The 22,763-nt window shown below is 45.7% G+C and overlaps 1 protein-coding gene across 2 annotated transcripts; it reads left to right on the forward strand.

Annotated features, from left to right (window-relative positions):
* The first annotated feature begins 370 nt into the window (after positions 1-370).
* LOC109922020 (volume-regulated anion channel subunit LRRC8D-like) lies at positions 371-22,558 on the forward strand. 2 transcript variants are annotated; one of them, XM_048618029.1, is made up of 3 exons: positions 371-547; positions 18,156-18,253; positions 18,840-22,558. In XM_048618029.1, exon 3 carries the CDS (start codon positions 18,842-18,844, stop codon positions 21,341-21,343), a length of 2,502 nt encoding a protein of 833 aa, XP_048473986.1. In that variant the 5' UTR covers positions 371-547; positions 18,156-18,253; positions 18,840-18,841; the 3' UTR covers positions 21,344-22,558. The 2 variants fall into 2 exon arrangements, with proteins under 2 accessions (XP_048473986.1, XP_048473987.1); XM_048618030.1 differs by lacking the exon at positions 18,156-18,253.
* Positions 22,559-22,763: the final 205 nt, after the last annotated feature.

Here is a 22,763-nt window from a genome sequence, read left to right on the forward strand (position 1 = left end):
CATGCCCCTGCCTCGCCTCGCCTCGCCTCACCCCTCTCCGTGTCCTGATGAGCAGGAACAGATTACTGTACAGAACACGGTTGTTTTTGTCCGAGTTCACTCAGGCTAGTCCAAGGCAAAACTACAGTCACCATAGCAACTGGCCACAAAGAAGTCGGGTCACGTGGGTGTTCAAGCGCTGAGAGCAGGAGGAACGTTCAAAGAACAAAATGGAGTTCGGCAGCTAACTTTAGAGAGAAGGAGGGGGGTGAGAGAGAGACAGAAAGGGGTAAGGGGTAAGGGGGGGTTGGGGAGGTAGGAGAGGGGGAGGCAGCGGGAAGGAAGGAAAAAGAGAGAGAGACGGAAGGGCAGGGGAACTAGAGGAGAGAGAAAGGCAAAGAAAAAAAGTATACAACCTTTGAGGGGAAACAGGAAAGGGGAGGGTGGGAGGTTAGACTGAGATCAAAGAGCAAACAGAGGGCGGCCCAGAGCACTTTGTGACTGACAGTGACCCATCGACAGGCCTCTCTCGCTCGGATTTCCTCCTTGCTGACACCCTCTGTTCACAGTAAGTACAGCTGTTCATCCTCTGACTGAGGAAGTGAATCTCCCAAGAACCACAGTGACAGTGTTCCCTGACTCCATCAGTCTCTGAACTCGCATCTAGTGCTGTGCGTTCCCCTGTTCACGAAATTAAAAAAAAACCCAGTCCCTTCAACCGTCTTCCTCATTCTTAACCCAGGGCACTGGGGAGGGGTGGAGACTTCCCGAACCCACTCACTGTCTTACCCTGCGGCGGGGAGAGACTCCCTTGACTCCATCTCTTTAAGCAGGGAATGGGGGCGAGAGAGACAGAGTGGACGGGGAATGCTGGTGAAGGCAGTGGCGATAATGTTTCAGCTCTCCGTCTAGGGCAGTGATATTTATTGCACTCCAAGGGCTCTCATTCTACTTTGTCACTGGATTTTATTCAGCCTGACACTCAGTCACTTGCTCCGTCCAGTTTGCTGACTGACTGACCAGCCATTTAGTCCAGCCGACAGTGGGAATGTCTCCCGGCTCGTCTCCCTAACTAGCCCCCTCACCCTCACCAGAGAAACACACTGGCAAAATGTGTTTTGTGAAGATTCAGACCCCGTGTGGACCACTAAATAGGCAACGGACAGCTGGCCGCTGAGCTGGCAGATACCTCCTTCCCCAGGGATGCCAGTTGCCTGCTAATTCAGCTAGGCCCAGGCCTCATCTTCACTGAACCAAGGGGTTAATTCCATTATGAGTCACATGGAACATCACATTCAGACCCTGAAGGGGGTGAGGAGACATTCAACTGATCTCTCGCCCAAATTCAAAACATTTTTACAAGGCTATATATCTTAAGGTCATTACATAAACAGAAACTTTCCCAGCTTATAGAATTATTGACATAACTTTCAGGCTATGGAGGTGGTGGGGGCACCCTCAGCCCTTTTGGTGTTCAAGAGAAGACCATGGCTTGGTTTCCTCTGATTCACCTCCCTGTACGTTTGACACTTTGGCTTATTTGTGTGGTAAAACACTGTCAGTTGAATCCTAAGCGCTGGTGCACAAAGAATTTATCCTGATAGAAGTTTACAAAATTATAAGAGGAATGGAGACAGTGGATAGTCAGCGAGCCTTTTTCTCGGTAGAAATGTTAATTACTATGGGGATGTACATTTAAAGTAAAAGAGGGAAAGATTAAAGGAGATGTGAGAGTCAAGTTTTTTTTTAATACAGTGTGGTAAATGTCCGGAATGCGCTGACAGAGGAGGTGACAGAGGCAGATGTAATAGCAAGATTGAAGAGTCATCTTAACAAATATATGGAAAGACAGTGAACAGAAGGATATGAACCACGTACAGGTGAAAGGTTTTTAGCTTAGAAAGGAATCATGTGTCAGGGTAGTCTTGGTGGACTGAAGGGCCTGTTCCTGAGCTGTGCTGTTCTTCTTTGACATTTCGGTGATGGTCAGGAAAATATCAGGCTTGACTGTTCAGAAGGAGAGGGCTCAGTGACTGAGGAGAAAGAGGAACTGGGTGGTGATGAGCTCCTTGCTCCCCTACATCATCAAACTGAGGTACTATCTGCTCCAACACACTCTCCTCAGGCCTGCCACAGTCCTTACATCTTCAGGTTGTCTTTTGGAACAAGTTCCATGCCACACAGTTTTAGATCCTCCCAGCCACATCCAGTTACTGCCCCTATGGTTGCACCCTCAAAAAGGGAAGGGATCCCCAGTAGTATTATCGCTGGACCTATTAATCCAGAAACTCAGCTAGTGTTCTGGAGACCCATGTTCGTATTATATGGCAGATGGTGGAATTTGAATTCAATAAAACATCTGGAAATAAGAGTATAACAATCACTGTGAAACCACTGCTGATTGGTTTTTTTGACAATCTGGTCCACTAAAGACCTTCAGGCCTGCAGGTGACTCCACACTCATTGCAAACTGGATAAGTCTCAAATAGAGCCACTCAATATTAATAATCGCTGTGAAGTCTACAAAGAAACGAAACTGACAACCACCTGACACCGACCTAGCAATCAGAAAAGGCAAATAAGAGCCCTGTCAGCCCTGCAAGGTCTTCCTTACTAACATCTAATGATTAATCCAAAACTGGGAGAAATGTCTCACAGACTGGTCAAGCAATGGTCTGACAGTCATACTCTCAATGTCTCCGACACCAGCATCACCATCATTGGAAATATCCTGTCCCACCAGCAGGACAAGCCCAGCAGAGATGGTATACTATTGAAAGAGAATTGCACTGGGAGACTTCAACATTGACTCTGTACCCCAAGAAGTCTCATGGCATCAGGTCAAACATGGGCAAAGAATCCTCCTGCTGATTACAATGTACCATCCACTCTTAGCTGATGAATCAGTACTTCTCCATGTTCAGCAATACTTGGAGGAAGCACTGAGTGTTGTTAGGTGTAGAATATGCACTCTGAATTCTTCCATTCCCCAATGTTCACCACCAAGAGTGGCTCGGCAGCACTGTTACTGTTGGAGCTGGTCAGGTCCTAAGGGACTTCACTACTCAACCGGATCTGTGGCAGGTGGATTAACAAGAGGGAAAAGCATACCTGACTTCATCCTTACCAACCTGGTGACTGCAGACGTTTTTGTTCACGAATGTATCAGTAAGGGAAACAAAGTTGCATCTTTACATTGAGAATATACTCCATTGTTTTGTGTGCTAAATTGGACAGACTTTGAACAGATGTAGAAACTCAAGACTGGGCATCCATGGGGCATTGTGGGCCATCAACAGCAGCAGAATTGTGCTCCAGCACAATCTGCAACCTCATGGCCTGGTGTTTACCCCACTCAACCATTACCATCAAACCAGGGGATCAACCCTGGTTCAATGGAGAGGGCAGGACAACACGCCAACAACAGCAGTATGCACACATAAACATCAGGTGTCTACCTGGTTAAGCTACCAAACAGGACTACTAGCTGCCAAATAGCATAAGCAGCAAGTTTTCAACAAAGCTAAATTCATTCCACAATGACCAGATCAGATCCAAGCGCTGCAGTCATCCTACATCCAGTTGTGAATAGTGGTGGACAATGAAACAACTAATTGGAGGAGGAGGCTCCACAAATATCCACAAAGACTATAGGCCCTGACAACATTCCAGCAATTACCCAGAAAACTTGTGCTCCAGAAGTTGCCACACCCCTAGCCAAGCTGTTCCAGTACAGCTATAACACTGGCATCTAGCAGACAATGTGGAAAATTGCCCAGGTATGTCTTAGATGCAAAAAGCAGTCCAAATCCAACCCAGCCAATTACCGCCCTATCAATCCACTTTTGATCATCCGTAAAGTGATGAAAGGTGTTTTCAGCAGCATTATCAAGCAGCATCTGCTCTGCAATAATCCGCTGAGTGATACTCAGTTTGGGTTTGGCAAAAGCCACTCAGCTCTTGACCTTATTTGAGCTCTTGTTCAAATATGAACAAAAGATCTAAATTCTAGAGGTGAAAGTGAAAGTGACAGCCCTTGACATCAGGGCCACATTTGACTTGAGTTGGCATCAAGGAACCCAAGGAAAAATAGAATCAATGAGAATCCGTATAAAAACTGCACTGGTTGGCATCATACCTGGCACATAGGAAGATAGTTGTAATTGTTGGAGGTCAGTCATCTCAATTCTGGGACATCTCTGCAGGAGTTCCTCAGAGTAGTGTCCTCGGCTCAACTGTCTTCAGCTGCTTTATCAGAGATCTTCCCTCCACTGTCAGGTCAGACGATGGCATGTCCCGTGATGAGTGACCATTAAATGTTTTCAGGCAGAGCATGGTGAATGTATGGACCAAGCTGCCAAAGGAAGTGGTGGAGGCTGGTACATTTACAACATTTAAAATTCATCTGGATGGTTATATGAATAGGAAGGGTTTAGAGGAATATAGACCAAATGCTGGCAAATGGGACTAGGTCAGGTTGGGATGTCTGGTAAGTGCGGATGAGTTGGACCGAAGGGTCTATTTCTGTGCTATATGACTCTATGACTCCGTGACTATAAGATACAGGAGCATAAATACTTCTATCCTTCCTACCAAAGTGCATAACCTCACAATTTCCTGCATTGTATTCCATTTGCCATTCCTTTGCCCACTTTCGTAGCCTTCCAAGTCCTTCTGCAGCCTCCCACTTCAACACTACCTGTCCCTCCACCTATCTTTGTCTCATCTGCAGACTTAACAACAACGGTCCCCATTCGTCCATCCAAGAACATTAATGTATAATGCGAGTAGTTGTGGTCACAACACTGACCACTGCGGAATCACTGGCTGCCACCTCCTTGACAGCCATATTTTAAGATATATTTTAATATATTTTTTATATTTTCACACTTCCCAGTCATCTGGCTTCCCACGAATATTCACTACATTGTATGCTTTCTGTTTTGCTTTCCTGCTATACCTGACTTCCCTTGTCAGCGATGGTTGCCTCATCCTCTCCTTAGTATATTCTTCTTCCCTGGGACAAATTTCTGCTGTGCCTCCTGAATTATCCCTAGAAACTCCTGCCATTGCTGTGCCACCATCTTCTCTGCTAGGCTTCCCTTCCAATCAACTCTGGCCAACTCCTCTTTCATGTCTTTGTAGTTATCCAATTATAATACCGTTACATCAGATTTCAGCTCCTCCCTATCAAACTGCAGGGTGTATTCTATCATATTATAGTCACTGCCCATGAGAGGTTCCTTCACCTTAAGGTCCTTAATCAAATCTGCTGCTACAAAATTGCCTGTGCCATAGTGGCCTCCACCACAAACTGCTCCAAAAAAAATCTTGTAGAGATTCAAAGAATTCCTTTCTTGAGATCCGCTACCAACCTGATTTTCCAAGTTCACCTGCATGTTGAAGTCCCCCACGATTATTGTAACAGTGCCTTTCCTACATGTCTTTCCTCCTCAGTGCTCTATACTCCACCACCCACAACTGTAGCATAAATGCTGCCCCTTTCACACTTCACGTCAGCGCTGTCGAAGAGTCATCTAGACTGAAAACATTAGCTTGCTGTCTCTCTATGGATGCTGCCTGACCTGCTGTGATCTCCAGCATTTGTTGTTTTCAGTACAGATTCCAGCATCTGCAGTAATTTGCTCTTCTGCTGCTTGGAGGTCTGTGCATCGTGGTCTTTTTCCCTTTGCAGTTCCTCAAGTCTAACTACACGGATATTACAACTTCTAAGGCTATATCACTTCTTGCAATCAATTTACTGCAATTTCTTCCTGACAAGGCAACCCTGGCCCCTCTGTCGATCTGCCTATCCCTTCAGGAGGATGCATATCCTTGGATATTTAGTTCCCAGCCTTGAACCCCTTGCATCCACATCTCTGTGATACCCATAACATCATACCTGCCAATTTCAATCTGCGCAACAAGCTCAGTTACCTTGTTTTATCTACTGTGTGCATTTAAGTGCAACACTCTGAGGCCTGTGTTGACTGTACCTCTTCTCATAGTTGTCCCCTTATCTGCTGTGCCGGAAGTTTGATTCGTGACCCATTTCCATACTCTGTGTCCTATTATTTGTTTAGGAAATTTTAATAACCTCTGGTTTCACCCCCATCCCCACCCCCACCCCCTGCTTAACTTTTTCCATACTTTTCCCACAACTGAACACACCCACTTGTTTTAAAACTAAATGCGATTTACCAGGACTCTGGTCCCAGTGTAACTAAGGTAGAGCCCATCCCATCGGAACAGATTCCTCCTTCCCTAGCACTGGTGCCAATGTCCCATGAATTCAAACCCATTTCTCCCACCCCAATCTTTGCATTTACCTCTTTAATCTTGTTGACTGTGTGACAATTTGCTCATGCTCAGGTGGTAATCCAGAGATTAGTACCTTTTTGGTTCCACTTTTTAATTTAGCCTCTGGCTACTCATTCTTTCAGCAGAACCTCTATCATTGGTACATATGTGGATCACAACATCTGGATCTTTCCCCTCCTACTCCAAGTTCCTTTGCAGTCCAGGTGAGATATCCTGAACCTGGATACCAGACAGGCAACATAGCCTTCAGGACACTCAATCCTGGCCACAGAGAACAGTGTCTATTCCGCTGAATATATTATTCCCGTTGATAGCAACAGTTCTGTTTTCTCCCCTGTCTTGAATGGCTCCCTGTACCATGGTTCTATTATCAATTTGCTCATCCTCCCTACAGCCCCCATTCTCATCCACACAGGGAGCAAGAATCTCAAACCTGTTAAACAAGCTCAAGGTCTCAGGCTCCTTCAGCATGACCTCCTGGATCCCTTCTACCTGCCTCACTCAGTCACGCCTTCCTATTTCTGACACTGCCTGAATTCAAGGTAGTCAATCTAAGGGCTGTGTCAACCCTCCTGAAACAAAGAGTCAAGGTCACTCTCCACCTCTCTGAAGTGTCGCAGTATTGCAAGTTCAGATTCCAGTTCGTCAACTCTGGTTAGAGTTCCTCAAGCAACCAACACCTGCAGATATGGTCCCTATGAACCATAATGGGGTTCACCAGCTCCGACATCATGCAGATACAACACATCACCTGGCCCTGCATCTCTACTTAATTTACTTAGTTCTTAATTTGATTTGTAAAAGTTCATACAGGTCTTTTAGTTTATAACCTGTAAGTGTTTCCCTATTTACCTTCAATTTGAAAGTAATCTATAATAGATACTAGCTATCAGCAACCACTGAACTTACAGTTTACCTGAGGTGTCACCCTTGTGTGCTGGGCCCCAATCCTAGGCTTCAATTTATCCTGTTTAAAACAAAAAAACCTTACAAACTATGAGCCAAATAAAACAAACAAAAAGCACCTCTTCCTCTCTATACTGAATTCCCACGCTGCCTCCACATTCCCCAAACTGTAACACTCACTTGGGCTGTGTCTCACTCCAGATGTGATCTCTCCTTCCTGACCATGCCAAGCTTACTCACTGGGCATGTTCAACAGATATGTCTTAAATAGCTGAGGTGCATGAGTTGAGATGACTCACACTAGTTAAGCTTTAATTAAGAGAAGTATGGCACAGGAGTAGGTGCTTCGGCCCACCATGACTGTGTCAACTGTGATGCCTTTCTAAACTAATTGTATCTGCCTTCACATGGTCCGTATCCCTCTTTTCCCTACCTGTTCATTGTCCATCTAAATGCTTTTTAAACATTGCTGTTGTATCTACTTCCACCATCTCCCCTGGCAGAGCATTCCAGCCTCTATTTAAAAAACTTGCCTCGCACATCTTCTTTAAACTTTCCTCTCTCATCTCACCTTAAACATATGCCCCCTAGTATTTAACATTTTGATCCTGGGAAAGAGTCTCTGACTATCTACCCTACCCATTCCCATCATAATTTTATATACTTCTACCAGGTTGCCCCTCAGCCTCCAACGCTCTAATGAGAACATTTTAAGTTTGTCCAACCTCTCCTTATAGCTAATTTACTCTAGTCCAGGTATCATCCTGGTAAACCACTTATGCACCCTCTCCAAAGCCACCTCACCCTTCCTGCGGCAACCAGAACTGCACACACTACTCCAAATGTGGACTGACCAAAGTCTTATTTAGTTGCAGCATGACTTGCCAACTTTTATACTCAGTGCTCTGACTGATAAAGGCAAGCATGCCATATGCCTTCTTTACCACCTTGATGCTCCAAAGAGTCCGGCCGTTTACAGTATAGTTTCATCTTGCATTTGACCTCCCAAAATGCATTATCTCACACTTGTCGGATTAATCCCCATGTGCCATTCTCCACCCAACTTTCTCACTGATCTATGTCCTGCTGCATCCTTTCTCATTATCCACAACACTACCAATTTTCATGTCATCCACAAACTTGCTAATCAGATCATCTACATTTTCTTTCAAGTTAGTTATATATATATTACAAACAACAGAGGTTCCACCACTGATTACAAACCTCTAGTCAGAAAAAACACTGCTCCAGAACTGTTCTGAGGAAGCGTCACCGGACCCGAAACATTAATTCTGATTTTTTCTTCGCAGATGCTGCCAGACTTGCTGACCTTTTCTAGCAACTTCTGTTTTTGCTCCAGAACTACCCTCTGTCTTTTAAGACCAACCCAATTATGTATCCAACTTGCCAACTCACCATGGATTCCATGTAATTTGATTTTCTGGACCAGCCTACCATGAGGGACCTTGTCAAATGCTTTCGTAAAGTTCAAGTGGACAGTATCCACTGACTTATCCTCATCAATCATCTTGTCACTTCCTCAAAAAAAACTGTCAAGTTTGTGAGACAAGACGTCCTCTGCAGAAAGCCAGGCTGACTATCCCTAATAAGTCCATTCTTCTCCAAATGTGAGTAAATCCTGGCCCTAGAAACCTTCTCCAATAATTTCTGTACCACTGATGTAAGGCTCACTAGTCTATAATTTATTGGTTTATCCCTGTTGCCATTTTCAAACAAAGGAACAACATTGGGTATTCTTCAGTCTCCAGGGACCTCACCTGTGGCTAAAGAGGATACAAAGATTTTGTACAAGACAGAAGCAATTTTCTCTCTGTCTCCTTCAATATACTGGGATAAATCCCATCAGGCCGCAGGGACTTATCTATCTTAATATTTTTCAAGATACCCAACACACAGAGTCAGAGAATCATACAGCACAGAAACAGACTCTTCAGTCCAACTTGTCCATGCCAACTATGTTTCCTAAATTGGTCCAATTTGCCTGCATTTGGCCCATACCCCTCTAAACCTTTCCTATTCATGTTTCTGTCCAAATGTCTTTTAAATGTTATAATTGTACTCTACTCTACCACTTCCTCTGGGAGTTCATTCTATATAGGCACCATCCTCTGTACGAAAAAGTTTCCCCTTTTAAATCTTTTCCACTCTCATCTTAAACCTCTGCCCTCTAGTTTTGGCCTCCCCCATGAAAAATATCTTGGCTAGTTACCTTCTCTATTCCTGTCATGATTTTATAAACCTCCACAAAGGACCCCTTAGCCTCCTATACTCCAGGAAAAAAATGTCCCGGCCTATCCACCTCCTTATAACTCAAACCATCCAGTCTCGGTAACATCCTTGTGAATCTTTTCTGCACCCTTTCCTACTTAATAACATCCTTCCTAAAGCAGGGTGTCCAAAATTGTGCACAGTACTCCAAAGGTTGCCTCACCAATGTCTCGTACAGTCGTAACATGATGTCCCAACTCCTATACTCTGTGGTTTGACCAATGAAGGCAAGCATGCCAAATGCCTTCTTCACCAGCCTGTCTACTTGTGATGCCATTTTCAAGAAGCTATGTACCTACACCCCTAGACCTCTCTGTTCAACACCACCTCCTCCTCAATATTGAAATGCCTTAATGTATCAACAAACACCTCTCTAGGTTTTTTTAAAAATTGTTTTTCATTAAGGACCTACCCATTTCCTCTGACACCGCACATAAATTCTCTCCTTTGCCGTGAGTGGACCTATCCTTTCCCTAGCTACCATTTTACTCCTAACATACATAAAGAATGCCTTGGGATTAACCTTAATCCTAGTTGCCAAGGATATTTCATTGTCCCTCTAGCCTTCCTAATTTCTTTAAGTTCTGTTCTGCTTCATTTATACCCCTCAAGGGTCTTATTTGATTTCTGTTCCCTAAACCACGCATATGCTTCCTTTCTCTTTTTAACTAAACTTCCAATATCTCTTGTCATCCAAGGTTCTCAAATCTTGCTATTCTTGTCTTTCATCCTCACAGGAACATGCAAGCCTTGAACTCTGGTCATCTGATTTTTAGCAGACGTGTCAGATGTAGATTTACCTTCAAACAGCCGCCCCCAATCCAATTTTTCCAGTTCCTGAATAATATCATTGTAATTAGCCTTCCCCCAATTTAGCACTTTCGCTCAAAAGACCAGTCTTATCCTTTTCCATAACTATCTTAAGACTTATGGAATTATGATCACTATACCCAAAATGCTCTCCTTACTGAAACTTGGGTCATCTGGCCAGGTTCATTCCCCATACAAGGTCTAGTATGGCCCCTTCCGTAGTCGGACTGACTATCTCCAAATTCCTCCTGAATGCATCTATCAAATTCTGGTACTTCTAAGCCCCTGGCACTAAGGGAGTCCAAGTCAATATTGGGGAAGTTAAATCAACCACTAAAGCTACCCTATTGTTTTTACGTTTTTCCATGATCTGCTTTACATATCTGTTGGTAGAATCATATCTGTTCTTCTAATTCCTGCTCGCCGTTGGGAGGTGTAACTCCGTCGTAGTGATTGCACCTTTCTATTTCCAACCATATGGCCTCACTGGGTGAGCCCTCCAAGATGTCCTCTCTTAGTACAACTATGACATTCTTCTTAATCAGTAATGCAACTCTTCCACCCCTTTTACATCCCTCTCCATCTTGTCGGGGACATCTAAATCCTGGAACACTGAGCTGCCGGTCCTGCCATTCTCTCAATCAAGTCTCTGTAATGGCTATCACATGTAGTCCCATGTTCTAATCCAAGCTCTAAACTCATCTGCCTTACCTGTTATGCTCTTTGCAATAAAATAAATTCTACTACAAAAGACTACTGAATTTTAAACTTTTAAAGTGGAGAAATAAAATAAAGATTTAACATTGCCTCTAAATTTCCCAAACTATATATTCACTCAAACCATGCCTCACTTCAATGTGATCTTTTCTTCTTGATAGTGCAAAGCTTACTTTGCACAACGTTGCTCAATATCCAGCACCATTTACAACTTCAGATACTGAAGAAATCCATGTTCAAATGCAACAAGATCTGGACAATATCCAGGTTTGGGCTGACAAGTGGCAAGTAATATTCATGCCACACAAATACCAGGCAATGACCATCTCCAGTAAGGGACAATCCACCCACCGCCCCTTGACATTAACTGGTGCTACCATCATTGAATCACTCACTATCAACATCCTGGGGTTACCATTGACCAGAAACTCAACTGGACCCACCATATAAATAGTGGCTCCAAGAGCACGCCCGAGGTTAGGAATACTGCAGTGAGTAAGCCAACTCCTGACTCCCACCATCTACAAGGCCAAAGTCAGGAATGTGATTGGATACTCCCCACTTGCTTGGATGGGTGCAGTTCCAACAACACTTAAGAAACTTGACACCATCCAGGACAAAGCAGCCCCTCTTGATTAGCACCACACCCACAAGCATCCGCTACCTCTACCACCAACGATCAGTAGCAGCAGTGTCTACTATCTACAAGATGCACTGCAGAAATTCACCAAAGATCCTTAGACAGCACCCTCCAAAACCACATCAGCATCCATTAAGGGCAAGGGCAGCAGATACAAGCGAAAACTACCAACTGCAACTCCCTCCAATTCACTCAACATCCTGACTTGGAAATATATTGCCGTTCCTTCACTGTCACTCTGTCAAAATCCTGGAATTCTCCACCTAACAGCATTGTGGGTCTACCTACAGCACATGGGCTGCAGCGGTTCAAGAAGGTTGCTCACTATTATCTTCTTAAGGGCAAGTACAATGGGCAATAAAATGTTAGCCCAGCAATGCCCACATCCCCCAAGTGAATTTTAAAAATTACTCCATCCACATTCAGATGGACCCCCATAATTTACCCCCCTCTCCTTCCACACAGAGCTTCTCATTACCCCCTCCCCCCACCCCCTTTATCTTGGCTTCCGTAAAATGTAATTTCTGTTGCCATGTCTCAAACTCGCTCCAATTCCCACATGACCATTATCCACTAAGATCGTTAATTGTGCGCTGCCCAAGTTTACAAAAAAGTCCATGATTTTTAAATTCCCATCCTTGTTTTCAAATCCCACTGTGCTGTCTGCACTTTTGAACTTTGTGTTTTCACCTCCACATCTCTGACCTCCTAACATGCTGGGTTGTATCATCAGTTCCCTAGCCTAATGTTCTGGAATCCCCTCTCTACACTCTTCTGCCTCACTGCCTCACTTCCTTCAATGAAATAGAATCTTAGAAACATAGAAGATAGGAGCAGGAGGAGGCTATTCGGCCCTTCAAGTCTGCTGTGCCATTCTTCACAATCATGGCTGATCGTCCAACTCAATAGCCTAATCCTGCTTTCTCCCCATAACCTTTGATCCCATTCGCTCCAAGTACTATATCTAGTCGCCTTGTGAATACATTCAGTGCTTTGGCATCAACTAACTTCCTGTGGTAATGAATTCCACAGGCTCACCACTCTTTGGGTGAAGAAATGTCTCCTCTCTTCTGTCCTAAATTGTCTGCCATGACTCCCTGTACTGTGACCCCTGGTCCTGGACACACCCACCATCGGGAACATCCTTCCTGCATCTACCCTGTCATGCCTCTGTCCAAGCTTCTGGTCACCAGACCTCAATTTCTCCTGGTGTAACTCTGCACAGTCATAAGTTGATTGACCATTCTGTGAAGCTGCTGACTGAGACATTTTGTCACATTAAAGGAGCTATACAAATTCAGGTTATTGTTGTAAATGACAGGATCATATTTCACAACATGTCATGGGTTGGAAGCCATCCAAGAGCTGCAGAATAACAAAAAGTCTTTGCTACGCAATAGTTTCAGCAAAGTGGAGGCCGGCGTCCCTGCTGGAAATTGCAGTGCAAAGGCTTGTGTCTCTTGTGTCTGTGCTGGATGAGATGGTATGGAGACCTGTGTCCATGCTGTGTCTGTGCTAGACGAGATGGTGTAGTGGCCTGTGTCTCTGCTACATCTGTGCTGAAAGAGATGGTGTGCAGGCTTGTAACTCTGTTGTTTCTGTGCTGGACAAGATAGTGTGGAGGCCCAAGTCACTGGCTGTGGTGGTGTGGACGCCTGTGTCTGCGTCGGTTGTGACAGTGTGGAGGCCTGTATCTCTGCTGTTTGTGACGGTGTGGAGGCCTGTGTCTCTGCCGGTTGTGACAGTGTGGAGGCCTGTGTCTGTGATGGTGTGGAGGCCAGTGTCTGTGTCGGTTGTGACAGTGTGAAGGCCTGTATCTCTGCTGGTTGTGACGGTGTGGAGGCCTGTGTCTCTGCTAGTTGTGACGGTGTGGAGGCCTGTGCCTGCCAGTTGTGACAGTGTGGAGGCCTGTATCTCTGCCGGTTGTGACGGTGTGGAGGCCTGTGTCTCTGCCGGTTGTGACGGTGTGGAGGCCTGTGTCTGTGTTGGTTGTGACAGTGTGGAGGCCTGTGCCTGCCAGTTGTGACGGTGTGGAGGCCTGTGTCTCTGCCAGTTGTGACGGTGTGGAGGCCTGTGTCTGTGTCGGTTGTGACGGTGTGGAGGCCTGTGTCTGTGACGGTGTGGAGGCCTGTAGCTCTGCTGCGTCTCTGGTATAATCTCTGCTGATTAATGCACAGCCTTCCAAAACCATGTGCCTGTCATCAGCAGAGAACCTGCTCTCACACACACCAGTGAGGAGCCTCACCCATCGGGATTCTTTGGAAACTGCTTGCCATTTGCCGTCCTCTGAGCCAAGCCATCTACCCTTCCCCCCGAGGGTGATTCTTTCAGGAATGTACCCCTCTCCCATGACCACTCCCCTTTCCTCAACTGAGCATGTGTGAGATTTATTATAAAGCCAATAGGAGAAGTAGTTTGCAATCTATCACTCAGAGTATCAACTCCGAGGGCAGCTTGTTCCTCAAGGAGAGGCCTAAACCCACCAGCACAAGGCAGTGGACAAGACACAGGCAACTATCAATGTGGTTAAAGGTCAAGGTAAAAAGGCTGCTGCATGTGACAGGGATGGTCATTATCTCTAGTCAGTGCCCACTGGCTCCTGGGTCTGACAGCGTGCCCTGTCCACGTTATACAGTGTCTGTCAGGGCAGCCCTTGGTGAACCTGCAGGCATCACCCACCATATTATCTCCTGCAAACAGCATTTTAATCCATGACCATGGGAATTTTGAGAAAGGAAGAGCATGCTTCTATCAACACCAGATATAGCTGAGTGGCTGCCCTATTCTCCCCTCTGACAGCCAAGATCATAAGGCACCTTATGGATGTTCCCTTCTTTGACCATCAAGTCCTCGAATGAGAATTGAACCTAGAAATTGTGACTCAGAGGTAGAGACACAACCTACTGCCTACAAAGACCTCCTTGGTTACACATACTCTTGTAGTAAGGAATTCTGTGGATACCTCTCTTACAACAATTGCACACATTAATTTGAAGCAGGATCTGGTTGTAATCTCATTTCTCCTATCTCGATAACTTCCCCACCCACCCCTCCCCCACCATCAACCTTTATCAAACAAGAATCTATCCATCTTTGCCCTAAAAATATTCACAGACGCTGCCTTTGGAGGGGGAAGCTGCTGCTTTCTGTCATCGTGTGATGTTGAACCCATTCGTTACTCAGCCAGAGGTACCTGTTCCTTCACTGGAAGGAGCTTTAAATTGTCCATCACATTCTTTAATTATACAACCATGTCCTTTCACAGATATCCTGTGGTGCAGTGGGTAGCATCTCTGCTGTGGGCCAGAACTCCTGGCTCAAGTTCTGTGCCAGGACTGGATGGCCAACGGCTGCCAGTGAGAAGCAGGAGCGATTCCTGGCCAGCCATGTGAAATCAAAGCCCCTACCTTCATTATCCATTGCTTCAGGCTACACCATGTAGGTAAAAGTATATGTTACCACAGCAATGAGGACACCTCAATGGGGGACAGTTGGCTCAGTTGGTTAAAAACCAAAAGAACTGCGGATGTTGTAAATCGGATAAAAAAGCAGAAGTTGCTGGAAAAGCTCAGCAGGTCTGGCAGTATCTGTAAGGAAAAAAATCAGAGTTAACGTTTCAGGTCCAGTGACCTTTCATCAGAACTGGCTCAATTGGTTGGATGGTTAATCTTCATTCATATTTATGTTATTCTCTTGCATCAGCTATACAGGGAACTGTGTATCTACAACTGGAGTACTATACAGCACAGTACTATTCAGCTGATTTAGGTTGGTATGTAAATGCATTGGTAATTCAGAGAAGCTTCACTTGACCATTACCTGGAATGGCAGGTTATGTTATGAGGAATGTTTGTACGGAATAGATTTGTATTGTCTGGAGTTTAGAAGAGTAAGAGAGAACGCGATTGAAACATACAAGATCCTGAAGGGTCTTGACAGGATGAATGTGGAGAGTAAATTTCCTGTTTTAGGAGAATCTGAAATTCAGGGTCATTGTTGAAAAGTAGATAGAATCTCATATGAAACAGATGAGGCAAATATTTTTCTCTTATGGGTGTCTGAAACTCTTTTCCTCACAAGATGGTGGAAGCAGAGTCTTTGAGTATTTGGGAAGCAAGGTGGATTGCTAGTTAGCAAGGGGGTGAAAGGTTGCTGAGGGTAGAAGAGATTGCAAAGTTGAGCTTACAATCAGATCAACCATGATCTTATTGAATGGCAGAGCAGGCTCGAGAGACCAATTGACTTACTCCTGCGTCTTGATCAATGTTGGTCAACGACTGGCATGAAACAGATCAAGGTTGGGGTTCAATCCCTATTCAGGTTGGGGTGAGTTTGAGATGTGCCTCCCTGAACTATCCGTGGTAGAAATTGCAGCTCAGACTTGTCTTCAGGCATAGAACTGAGGAAGAGGCAATGGGAAGGTGCCGGCAATTGGTTCATTGTAGAACTGAACTGTCTCATCAACAGTACCATCAGTTTAACACATCTTTATGGAAATGTGGTTCCAGGGACAGAGTGGATGAGCAACTTGTCCAGGGACCAGGAGATGCCAGAAAGTTAACTTGAAGGACATTCCGTACTCTGAGTGTAGACACTAAAATCATAGAATCCCTACAGTGTAGAAGCAGGCCATTTGGCCCGTCGAGTCCACACCGACCCACCGCAGAACATCCCACCCAGACCCACCCCCTACCCTATCCTCATAATCCTACACTTCCCATGGCTAATCCACCTAGCCTGCACGTCCCTGGACACTATGGGCGATTTAGCATGGCCAATCCACCTAACCTGCACATCTTTGGACTGTGGGAGGAAACCAGAGCACCTAGAGGAAACCCACGCAGAAGCAGGGAGAAAGTGCAAACTTCACCCAGTCATCTAAGGCTAGAATCGAACCTGGGTCCCTGGCGCTGAGGCAGTAGTGCTAACCACTGAGCTATCCGAAATGATTAAATTATTGAGGACAGTTTGGGTGGCCTAGGATTGTACTACTTTGAATAGAGAGGATTGAGAGGTATGCAGCTGATCAAAGAGTTTCATGTAGGGATCAAAGGGGCAATACAGAGAAACCCTTTCTCTGGGAAAGGCAGGAAGATGAGATTGAGGATTATCAGATCAACCATGATCTCATTGAATGGCAGAGCAGAATTGACGGGCTGAATGGCCTATTTCTGCTCCATCGTCTTATGGCAAGGTGTTGGGAAACAATGTTAGAATTTAAAGCCCTGTCACTCAGGAAGCAATTCACAGAAACCTTATGTAAGTTCTCTTTGCTACAAAAGGCAGTGACTCCTGGTCAATCGCAGAAGGTGGTGGTTTAGTGCTGATGTCACTGGACTAGTAATTCAGAACCTTAGGCTAATGATCTGGGGACATGGGTTTGAATCCCCCCATTTCAAAAGTTGGAATCTGAATTCAAAATAAATAGAAAGCTAGTCTAATGTTGTCCATGTAACCACTGTTGATTGTTGCAAAAACCCATTTAGCGCACTGATGAAGGAAGGAAATCTGCTGGCCTTCATGTAGTGTGGTTGACTTTTAACTACCCTCTGGGCAATAAATGCCAGTGAAGCCCAATCCCCCAATTAATTAAAAAAGTAAAAGTTACATTTGCCAGACTGCAATGGATAGTGAAATCCTGCAGCTGCTCAATATCTAGGAAATGCTGACAAGAAGAGCATGGCATGGAGAGAGAGAGGGAGAAAAAAGTCGCGCTCACAACTCTGACCTTTCTTTGGAAACTCTCAGCCACCCTTGCCCAACCAGTAACTCTGTTTTCTGTAGTGTTTTGAAGAATAAGAGGTTATCTCACGGAAACATACCAAATTCTCATAAGGATCAACAGAGTAGATTCAGAAATGAAAATCCCCTTCCTGGCCTAGGGACACAGACTGAAGATAAGGAGCAGACCATTTAGGACCGAGACAGGGAAAAATTTCTTCACTCAGAGGGTGGTGATGTTTTGGAATTCTCTCCGGAGAGGGCTATGGAGTCATGAGTATGTTCAAAACAGAGATTGATAGATTTTGAGTAACTAGCATTGAGATAGATGATCAGCCTTGACCTAGAGTGGAGCAGGCTCAAGGGGCTGAATGGCCTACTCCTGCTCCTATGTTCCTATATCATTGACCTGAAATGTTATCCCTTTCTCTCACTTTGGGAGATAGGCTATTTGCAAGCAAGACTTTCCTGATTATTGGGGAACCAGGGGTCGCTGTCTAAGGCTGCAGGAGTAGGCCATTTAGAACTGAGATGAAGAGAAATTTCTTCACCCAGAGTGTGGTAACCTTGTGGAATTCTCTGCCACAGAAGGTTATTGAGGCCAAAACATTGAATGTTTTCAAAAAGAAACTAGCTATAGTTCTTAAGGCTAAGTAAGTCAAAGAAACAAACCAAAGAACTCAATACTACCACTGAAGTGAGCTGTTTATGTGAGGGTGGGGGGAGTCGAGATGTGTATTCAGGACATTAACTCCAACATTTCCTCCTGTAGACCCGTCCATAACAACTGGTGGCACCAAACTGGGTTGGGCTCGCTTTACCAACTAGAGATTTAACCTGGAACATTCCAGCAGCTTGGCATTGCAGCAGGTACTTCAGTCTTGTTGTGGGGATAATTCCCTGTTTTTTCTGTGGTTTTCAAACCCAATTCAATCTCTCAATTGTTAGCAATCAAAATCAGTGAGTGTTGAGTAATTCTAAAACCAGTTGCTGAAGTAAATGCTTCAGGCCTCCACCAGAGATGCTGGCACTAAACAAATTCAGTTATTTTGTTTAATTCATTATAAGTTTGAATTGTTTGAACATGGTTTCCGTGGTAATATCAATAAACTAAAGCTTTGAACTATATTGGAATGGCCTGAAAAGATAAACCTTTCAGCCAGTTTCACAAGGAAACTGTTAGTTCCTGCTCTAAGCCAGTGGGATCTCTAATATCGAGTGGTCCCTGGGAGGGAGTAGTGCTGGGATGGCGACTGTCTTAAAATAGTGGGGTTCCCACAGTGGCACCAGAGAAAGGGGAACCTGATGATGGAGAGGTGAGTCAAATGGTGTGATTCCCTGCAGCAAGCTTGTTGGGGGTGCAATGCAGGTCCTGATGGTGTGTTTTTCCCACCACTAGGGAGGGGAGTTGAGGAAGAGCCTCTTCTGCTGATCATATGCCTGTTGTTTTCTGTAGGTATGATCACCCTGACGGAGCTTGCATCTCTGTCTGACACTCAGCCTACTCATCGTCTTCTCAAACCCTGGTGGGATGTTTTGATGGACTATTTGGTGGTTGTCATGCTAATGGTGTCCCTCCTCTCTGTAACCCTGCTCATTTCCCAAGACAAGGTCGTATGTCTTCCCTGTGACCACGTACGGAGTCTGAATGGCACATCTCGGAGTTCCACTGTGGGCACTGTGGCCCAACCGCATAGCCCTCCTGAAAGATCTGAGACAGCTGAGTGTGGCAGCAGGCCCTCGTCAGGAGCCCAGGGAGAACATTCGGGCCCAACTGAAACCAAATCATCACCTCCTGCACGCCTGCTGAGAGCCGGAGGCTACAAGACAAACCTGGACTTCCAGCAGTATGTCTACATCAGCCAAGTGTGTTACCAGAAAGCACTTCCCTGGTACTCCAAGTACTTCCCATACATAGCCTTTGTCCACACTATCATTCTGCTGGTTAGTGGGAACTTCTGGTTCAAATTCCCAAAGACTTCCTCCAAAGTCGAGCACTTTGTCTCAATCCTGGGCAAGTGCTTTGAGTCGCCGTGGACCACCAAAGCGGTCTCTGAGACCGCCAACGAGGATTCGGAAAACAGCCAGAATCGGACAAAAATGTTCAAGTCTGCAACCCTGGAGCCCAGCGATACCTCTGACACCAGTTCCTCTTTGACCTCCTACCCTGAGGTGACTTTTGAACCCCCGGTCAGCGGTTCGCCTTCTATGAACATCTTGGACAAGCAAGATGGCGAGCAGGCCAAGGCTCTGTTTGAGAAGGTGCGCAGGTTCCGAGCCCACACAGAGGACGGGGACCTGATCTACAAGTTCTATGTTGGCCAGACCGTGGTGAAGGCCCTCAAGTTCCTTGTCATCCTGTGCTACACCTTCACCTTTGTCAACTCTATCACCTTTGAGCATGTCTGCAAGCCCAAGATTAAAAATGTCACTGGCTACTCAGTGTTTTTCTGCACTCACAGCATGGCCTACATGCTGAAGAAGCTGCTTATCAGCTACATCATCCTGATTGCCCTCTATGGACTGGTGTGCCTCTATACCTTGTTCTGGCTCTTCCGAGGATCTCTGAAAGAGTATTCCTTTGAGAAGGTGCGCGAAGAGAGCAATTTCAGCGACATTCCTGATGTGAAAAATGACTTTGCCTTCCTCCTGCACATGGTCGATCAGTACGACCAGCTCTACTCCAAACGGTTTGCCATCTTCTTGTCTGAGGGCTGCGAGAGCAAACTGCTGGAGATGAACCTAAACCATGAGTGGACATACGAGAAGCTGAGGCAACATGTCTCAAAGAACATGCAGGGTAAGCTGGAGCTGCAACTTTTCATGCTGTCGGGCATTCCGAAAGCAGTCTTCGACATGAATGACCTGGAGGTGCTGAAACTGGAACTGATCCCCGACGTCCGACTGCCTGCAAAGATTTCCCAAATGGTGGCTCTGAGGGAACTCTATCTTTACCACTGCCCTGCGAAGGTGGACCAAATTGCTTTCAACTTCCTACGGGACCACCTTCACATCTTGCACATCAAGTTCACTGATATTGGGGAGATTCCCCTCTGGGTGTACTCGCTCAAGAACCTAGTTGAGCTGCATTTATCAGGTAATCTCAACTCTGAGACCAATAAAGCCATTGGCTTGGAGTCCCTTAAGGAGCTGCGGCATCTCAAAATTCTCATCATCAAGAGCAACCTCTCCAAAATCCCCTCGAACGTCATGGAGCTGGCCACACACTTGTCCAAGCTGGTCATTCAAAATGATAGCACCAAGCTCCTGGTCCTGAACAACCTGAAGAAGCTAGCCAGCCTCTCTGAGCTGGAATTGCAGAACTGTGAACTCGGGAGGATCCCACATGCCATTTTCAGCCTCACCAGCCTTCAAAAACTGGACCTGAAAGCCAATAACATTCAGAGCATTGAGGAGATCATTAGCTTCCAGCATCTCAAGAGGCTCTCCTGCCTCAAACTATGGCACAACTCCATCTCATGTATCCCCACCACCATCAGTCTCATCAAAAACCTTGAGCAGTTATACCTCTCCAACAACAAGCTGGAGTCCTTGCCTGCTGCTCTCTTCACCCTGAGGAAGCTACGACACCTCGACCTCAGCCACAACCTGCTCACGGCTGTGCCTCCCGACATTCACCTGCTCCAGAACCTGCAGCATTTCTCCATCACCAAGAATAAAGTGGAGACACTGTCTCTCCAGCTCTTCCACTGCTTGAAGCTGAGATCTTTACACCTGGGCCAGAACTGTATCACACATATCCCACCTGAGATCGGACAGTTAACTCAACTCACCTACCTGGAGCTGAAAGGAAATCATTTGGAGAGGATTCCACCTGAGATTGGCAATTGCCTGTTACTCAAGAAAAACAGTCTTATCGTTGAAGACCTTCTGTTTGATCATCTCCCCACTGAGGTCAAAGAGCACTTCACTGAACAAGACTTTACCTCCATTGTTTAATGTGTTGCCCTGGAGTTAGAGTCTCCTATCAGTGGGCCCACATGTTGTAGCTCCCTGTGTTGTACCAGGAGAGGTCTTGCACTGAGTCAGGCCCCTCTTAGAGTTCTCTCTAGCACATCCTCAGGTCGGGTTACAATACGAGTGTTATCACTTGGAGAGCTTTATACCTCCTGAAGTTCTCTCAAGTGGGTTTCAATTGGTCTAAAACTGAATTGGACTTATATACATGCTGGTGATTAGAGCCAACATTTACACAGATGTTATTTAGAGGTTTCATTCTAGGAATTAGTAGAGGTCTTTGTGTATTAGGATAGTCTGAGGCTGGAATTAATGTGTATTAATGGCATACGGTCAGAAAATTTTACCAACCCTTCAGACCACGTCCAGGCTGGTGGGGGACAGGGGCGATTCTGGCTCGGGGAGAAGCATCCTGATGGGGAGTAGGAAGGTTGGGGGAGAGAGGGATTCCTAATCCTGAGAGAGTGGGTTGGGGGAAGGGGGAGAAAGGGGATCCTGACTCAGAGGGGGAGATAGGGGTGGGGGTTGAGGCTGGGGATGAGGGGATCCTGACTCTGAGAAAGGGTGCAGGGAGAGAAGAGGGGATCCTGACTCTGAGGGGACAGCATAGGTGGGGTGTGGGGGAGGAATCCTGATTCTGAGAAGGGAGGGCGGGGAGGAATCTAGAGAAACCCGCCATGGTCATCAGTTTGAAGTTTAGTCATCATCCCTCAGTCACTCATAGTCAAAAAGAGACAATACACAGAACAGAGCCATTTGGCCCATCAGGTCCATGCTGGCTCTCTGGAAAGCAACCCAGTCCGTACCATTCTCCTGCTCTGTAAGTTTTTATTTTTGTCAAGTTCCCGTCCAATCTTCACTCTCACTCTCTCACACCCTTACTCTTTCACTCTTTCTGTGCTCTCTCTTTGTCTCTGCTCTCTCTCTCTCGCTTCTCTTCCCCCATCTCGCTCAGCTCCCCACTCCCCTCTTACTGTCCCTCTCTCCCTCCTCTTGTCCTTCTCCCCTCTCTCACCCTATTGCCCCTGTTTAACTCCACAGACACTTAAACTTTCAGAACTATCAAGTCATACTTCAAAAATTAAAACCAGAAGCTGCTGGAAAGATCCCTTTCTGTGCAAAGAGAAGCACACAAGTGCAGTTTTCATTCTTTTATCAGAACTGGAAGTGATTAGTGATAAACATGAAGAAACTGAACCAGTATCGGGAACATACACACTCTGTCATCTTGGAGTATTTTCATTTACTGTTGAATGACTCTGCTTCTGGCTTTTCATTGAGATCTCTATTTGTGAAGCAGAAGAGCCCCATGTCACTGCAGGAGAGAGGGGGAATGGGGAGGGCCAGAAGAAGGGGCAGTCAGGGAAGTGTGAAGGAGGGGCAAGAGGTGTGGAGTGAGAAG

Source organism: Rhincodon typus, chromosome 38 (genome assembly GCF_021869965.1).
Source record: "Rhincodon typus isolate 14 chromosome 38, sRhiTyp1.1, whole genome shotgun sequence".
NCBI classification, from domain to species: Eukaryota; Metazoa; Chordata; class Chondrichthyes; order Orectolobiformes; family Rhincodontidae; genus Rhincodon; species Rhincodon typus.